Source organism: Panicum hallii, chromosome 5 (genome assembly GCF_002211085.1).
Source record: "Panicum hallii strain FIL2 chromosome 5, PHallii_v3.1, whole genome shotgun sequence".
NCBI classification, from domain to species: Eukaryota; Viridiplantae; Streptophyta; class Magnoliopsida; order Poales; family Poaceae; genus Panicum; species Panicum hallii.
The window spans coordinates 37,457,257-37,464,018 of NC_038046.1; the positions used below are offsets into that span (position 1 = coordinate 37,457,257).

General features: G+C 44.3%; 1 protein-coding gene across 1 annotated transcript; it reads right to left on the reverse strand.

The window, feature by feature from the left end:
• Window positions 1-2,710: 2,710 nt before the first annotated feature.
• On the reverse strand, window positions 2,711-5,730 carry LOC112891741 (putative disease resistance RPP13-like protein 3). Its single transcript, XM_025958685.1, has 2 exons — window positions 4,783-5,730; window positions 2,711-4,656 (listed from the first exon to the last, which is right to left on the reverse strand). The coding sequence occupies exons 1-2, from the start codon at window positions 5,592-5,594 to the stop codon at window positions 3,039-3,041; spliced, it is 2,430 nt and encodes an 809-aa protein (XP_025814470.1). The 5' UTR covers window positions 5,595-5,730; the 3' UTR covers window positions 2,711-3,038.
• Between the last annotated feature and the right edge of the window lie 1,032 nt (window positions 5,731-6,762).

A 6,762-nucleotide genomic window follows, 5' to 3' on the forward strand; every position in this document is an offset into this window, starting at 1 on the left:
CCATACAACAGGGTTGGTTAGTGTAAGAATGGGCACAGCATAAAAAATCTAAAAAGAAAAACAAACTTTTGTTCGTGCAAAAAGGGGACATAAAAAAGTTATAAAAAGGATAAAAATTAGGAAAAGAAAAATTATATCTTCTAAAAAATTACATGGACATAAAAAATTTCGTGGGTGAAAATAAATGGTTGTCGAAAAATTTTATTTGCACATAATATATTTAAGATGTAAAAAAATACATTGCAGCAAAAAAAAGGTTAAAAAACAGCTGATATGTATAAAAGAAAAGGAGCATACATTATCAACATGGGCCCTCTCCTCCCATCCTAGGAACTCATGACATTCATCACAAAAATATGCCGGAATCAACGCTACGGCGATGGAGGAGGGGGTGCAGAAAGAAAAGATGAGTGAGAAGAAAAGGCATGTAAAAAACTTTATAAAAAAATATAACAAGAAGAAAGATTACTTTGTATCCTGCTGCGCTGCATCTTGGTATGCTGTTGTAAAATCCTTGATTTTGATGTCAGAATCAGAACCACAAAAAACTTCGGATAGCAGCTTATTTTTCTCTGTGGAACTAAATTAAAATGATATAGTTGAGACAATTTGAATAAAAAAAGTTATGCAAACAAATATTTATGTCTTGCAAAAAATTAGTGTACCTATGTAAAAAAATATCTGTGAAAATATACTTACTACGGCTGCAATTACTTCCCTCATTTCATCCGTTACTTTTGTTGAGCTCAGCACATCAAACCTGATATCTTTGATGAAGTTTGCGTATCTAGGTGCATAACAACTTATAATTTGAAATGAGGGAGTATTGATCTATAATGGTTGTGTGCTTCTACGGTACATGAATCTTGCTCATTAGTGCCCTACACTGGACATGGTCAAAATGAAATTCAGATTTCGGACCATTACCCTTGATTCATGTTAGACCCTAGCATTTTGTAGATCCGGACCGATAAAATATGACACCTGCGCAGTCCAATAGTGACACATGAGCATTGGGTGCACATGTCTAGTAACAGAAAAGTAAGTTTGAGTAAGGGTGAAGCCAACTTATATATCTTTATGTTTCAGCTCTAGCATCTTTAGGTTAACTCTTTTACACGTATCAAGAATGAAAATATAAGTAAGATGCTATGTGTAAGCTGACGCGCCTCTCGAAAGAGCTCAGCAGCGTGGCTTTGGAGGATGGGATATTGCACAAAATAACCCAACATTAGGCTCCATCAGGCGGGCAAGTTCAGACCGGGCTGCCCACTATTTTTCATGCTGGGCTCGAACATGTCCGAATTTTCTTGGTATGCAAAACCAACTCCATGTCCGGCTCTAAATGAGTGTGTACCCCGATGAGCTCAGCCCTGATCGGGCTTATTTTCCACAGATCTAATTCATGTGCTTACTCTATCCCTGAATATAGCTAGTTCAAATATTTTTATATTTAACTAACAATATCTACAAAAGTATTTTATTTGAAATAGAAAAAATTACAGTTAGTGAACGGCTCTGCCCATCGACCTTGAACCTAAGCATGTGTCTAAGCATGTGTTTGGTTTGGAGATTAATTAGGAATAAAAAGCCTATTTCAAAGTTGCTCTAATTCAGTTTGTCTATGTGCCAAACTAAAAAATTAGTCAACTTTCAAAAAAAATTCATGTATCTTTGGCACGAGAAGGCCCAACTCGTTAGCTTGATAATGGAATTGTTTCTAAACAATAAATGTAAGTCCACATTGGCTCCATATCGGAAGGAAAGAAAGAAAGAAGCCACACTAATTCTCGTGGCATGATCAGTCATGCCAGGCAGTACAACGTGACAAAGTGATCATCTTCTTAAAAAAATGAATTTTACATGTCCTATTTTTCTTCCCGAAGGATTCATCCTTGGTAAGATCCCTATGTGTTTGAAGGCTCTAAGTAGTGATTGATTTTGCCATTGTTATTGATGTGGGAGAAAAAACACTTACCTCAAACTCAAGACTGACTAGACAATCACATAATGATCTTTTTTGCGTCTTTTGTTTTCTATTGAATATTTAACATTAAATGTTAACTTAATGCATATGTTCTCAATAAGATCCTTTCTGCTGCGGCTTGATCCAAAGGAAAGGACACGTGTTCAGATTGGGTTGGGTAAAATCTGATTTTTTGTCCATATTTTTTGAGTTGGTCGGAATTTATCGGGTCAAAAACCAGCCCATGCCCGGTCCAATTTTTATAGCGGGCTACAAATTTCAACCCGAGCCCATCCAACACATTACTAAGTCGGGTCAGGTGACCCATGATCATGTCTAGGTCCGAGACTTTCGTTGTTATGAGTGCTGGTGGACCTGGATCCCGTGGTGCGCCGGCTTGTGGGTATAGCGGGCCAGGCCAGGTCGGAATCTGTTGTGCACTCTAACAGGTGGGAGTTAAAAAGGTGTGAAACCATGAACTTGTGGACCCCAGTTCCAAGTCAAACACATTTAGTGTTTTTAATTAAGATTTCCGCAAGTATCTATAGTATTGAAGTCAATTTAAGGTTGCTATAAAATTCCATGGGCTGATGATTTTATTGGTTATTTATATTGAACTTTTCAGAAGATGAAAACAAGATAATTCATACTGATACTTTGCCAAATCCAAAATTACTCTCAAGTTTCCATTTTCTTTGGTCTCCACTAGTTATGCTGTTTCACAATGGTTATGTGGATAAAAGGAAAAAAAATGTTACAACCTTTTTCACCATCCAAATCATACAGCCTTTGTTGCTTATTACATCATAAAAAGCAAGGAAAAACAGCAAAAGAATATCACACTTTTGATAAATAAATGATGACAGGTAAGTTGAAAACTTACAGGACGTGCACGCATGAAACTCAAAACACTCTCAATCTCAACAATTCAGTAAACCACAAAGGCAATACGTATTGAAGGAATTAAGTTCTCAGAAATTAAACGCACAGACGCCTTGCGCCCATCTGTGATAAACCGTGTAGCTCATCACCTCTTGCTCGGAACCATGATTACACGATGATCTGCACCGTATTAATAGCTCCTCCTATCGACCTTGATAGTGATAGATTGATGATCTGGGAGGACACCCTGAGGAGCGTTCCTCACAGCATTGACAGTCGCCATGGCACCCGCATCATTCTGCTCAAACTCGAGGAGCAGATGCTTCAGGTTCGACAGATTCTCCATGCCAGACATGCCACTCGATCCATCAGCAAGGCCTTTCTGGAACCTCAGTTCAAGCACCTGGACCGTTGGCAGTGCATTGGGCTCAAAGATCACCAATGGTGAGGGGCACCGGATGCACAGTTTTTTAACATTCCGTAATCCATGAGCAGGGAACCTGACTCGCTTCTTGTTCCCAGGCGTTTCAGTGGCATCAGAATACAGTTCCAGTTCCCTCAGGTTATCGTGTTTACTGATCTCTTCGATGAAGTTCACAGAGCTCTTTGTGGAGCCACCGCATGACAATGTCTGCAGAGCCTTCATATTAGCAATGCCGTCAGGCACCTTGGCACTCCCAGCAAGCAAATACATTAGCTTTTCCAGCCTGACAATACTGGGGGGCAGCTCTTTCACCTTTGTGGAGCTCACATCAAGTGTCTCCAGACACCTTAGATCCCCAATTGTTGCCGGTAGCTCACTGGTATCACTGCCTCTGAGGCTCAGGTACCTCAGCAACACTAACTTGCATAGGCCGTCCAAGCATACCGGACCATGACAGCCTTCAAGGTCCAGAACACGCAGCACTTTTAGATATGTCAGCTGAGGCGCAGCATTGGCGTGGCCAAAGATGGTGATTGAGCGAGCATGAGACAAGTCTGTAGACTCATTTCGCACCGCAGGTTGATCTTGCTTGCTGCTGTTCCTCAGAGATAGCCGGCGGACTGTGCTGCTGTCTGGGACATGCTGCTGCTGAGCATCCATCAGAGTGGCAAAGTTCTCTTCTATGGACTTGCAGACAATGAAATTATGTATCAATGGGTGAACTCTGCAACTCCTTGGGACACCATCATGGTTCAGATCTAATGGCTCTACCAAGTTTCTGCTGATGAGCTCATTGAGGTAGTTTCTTGCTGTTTCCTCTGTGCTTACGCTCCGTGCTTCAGCGATGAATCCTTCAGCAATCCATCGTCTCACTAGGCGCTCCATGTCAACCTCGAAGTTCTCAGGAAATATGCTTAGGTACAGCAAACATGTCCTGAGATGCGGCGATAGATCGTGGTAGCTAAGATTCAGTATTTGCTTCAGCCCATCCGATCCATCTGAATGAGGACTACATAGTGAGTTCAACCCAATCTTCTCCCATTCATCTCTTAACTGCTTATGTGCTAACTTGGAAGCTATGCTAACTACAGCAAGTGGCAGACCAGAACATCTTCTCATTATTTGGGCAAAAACAGCCTCCAAATGTTGAGGACAAGGATGTTCATTGGCGAAAGCTTTCTTCAGAAATAATTTCTTGGCATCGGCATCACTAAGGCAGTCAATCTTGTGCACAATTTTTCTCGAAACAGGATAACTATCCATTGGCAGTGTATCATTCCTTGTTGTGGTGATTATCCTACTACCATGATTATTCTCTGGAAAACAACACCTGATTGTTCCCCAATGTTCCTTACTCCACAGATCATCAACCACAATCAGATACCTGTTTCACAGAATTGAAAAGGATGCATAGATTGATGAAGCAAATATCAAAACAGTGTGTGATTCGGAAGCATATTGAACCATGGAAATTGCTAAACGGTAAATTCAGAAATTAAATTGGTCCTACCTCTTGTCCTTCAGCAAATTTCTGATGCTGTCGATGACTTGGTTAATGTCCTGGCCTCCACGGTGCCTGTCGCCGAGTTGCGAGAAAATGTCCGTGAGAATCCTGATCAAGTCAGGCTTCTGTCCGACGGAGACGAAAGCCCGGCAGTGGAAGCCGTTCTGCACTTCAAGGCGCCGGTAGAACGCATTGGCAAGAGTCGTCTTCCCGGCGCCGGCCATCCCGACGATGGAGACAATCTTGAGGTCCGTCCTGCCGTCAGTGTCCATGACAATCTTGGAAAGCTCCTCCACCGGCCCCTCGAGGCCGACTAGGCTGCCGGGATCGATGAAGAGCGCCGTCAGCCTGGGGTCCATTGGCCGTGCTGCCTCCGGGACGGGTAGCACGCAGCTGTAGCGGTTCCGCTGCTCGCTCAGCTCAACGATGCGCTTCTTGAGGTCCTGGAGCTCGTTGGCGATGTCGTGGCGGGCGGGGAGTGTCCTGAGCTTGTCCATGCCGCGGCGAAAGAACCCGAAGAATCCGGAGGACGAGGCGCCAGCGCCGGCGTCAACGCGGATGGCGAAGAGGTCGACCCAGTCCTCAATGTCGTGGGCGAGCTCGCGGACGCGGCCGATCCAGGCCCTGGTCTGGGTGTCGGGGTGGTCGAGGGACACGCAGTGGTGGATGGCGGCGCGCATGCTCCCAAGCTCAGCCTGGAGGAAGACGACGTCGCCTCGGACGCCGGAGAGCAGCGCGTACTCCTGCTCCAGCAGCTCGCCGAGCTTCCCCGGGAGCGCGTCCACCATGCCCGACAGCGCGCCCACCACGATGTCCATCTCGCCGGCGCAGATCGGTCCGTTCTGGATCTCGATTATTCGCGCGTCTCGCCGCCGCGCCGCGCTCACCGCCGAGGATGAGCGTGGACTTGCAGAGCACCCGAAGTCTTCGTCGCCTAGTCCTGGCCTCCTGGTGATAGCGTGGTGTCGGGGTGCGCGTAATAATTTTTTTTTTCAGTAGGCGAGCTGCTAGGAAGCACAGCTTTCTCTGAATAACAAGGACAAAGGCAGAACGCCGAACGCGGCAGCATCTTATCTGATGGTCAAAGGTCAAGCAAACTACCGGTATCAATTGATCTCTTGTCGCCAATTTGCTTTTTTTTTCAGAAAATGATGAACTTGATGCTTCAGCGAATTCCGCTCAGTTCTATTTTTTTCTATTTTTTTAAATACGCAGAAGAGCTATGTATCATTGCATTAAGAAAAAAAGAGCAGTAACAGTTACAACGCGGGCCTTAAGGGGCGCACGCACATCTTGACTCAGCAAAGTAGACTATACGGCACTAAATTACAACCGAAGAAATACGAAAAAAGAAAAACCTAACTAGAGAGGACCCTTTGCGACATCGCGCTGCAGGGCCAACCGATGGCCACGAGCTTCGTAGCACTGGCTTGAATCCAAAGGTCCCCTCGGATAAGATGGCATCGGTCAGCTGGCTTGCGCCGAGTCCGACATTGTTGAACACCCTTGCATTGCGCTCCTTTCAGACTCCATGAAACGAGCATCACGGCCATGTCGATTCCTCGTTTTTGTTCCTTTGGCAATCCATGACGCAGTTGGAGCCACCATTCCAGCAAGGAACTTCCTCCAAGTGTTCAAGGGCCTTGCAAATCCGAGCATCAAGTGAAACACGAATTGTGGGTAAAGTGTACAATCTCTGCAGAGTGAAAACTGATATATCAGCCGTGCTCATTGTTAAGAGCGGCTTGGACCCTCACATGATAATTGAACTTAAAGATGATCTAAATTGATATTATTATTTGTTGTTGATATCTTATATCTCTTATTTATTTAAGGGTTGGTGTATACTTACATTTAGTTAATGCTTGCTAAATAAAACTTGATCAACTAAAACTGCTTATCGCAGTCAACCATGTCAGCTTTTCCTTGACTTTGGCCTTGCATGTCGTATAATTTACTTCACTTGCTGAGTACCAACCATAAGTG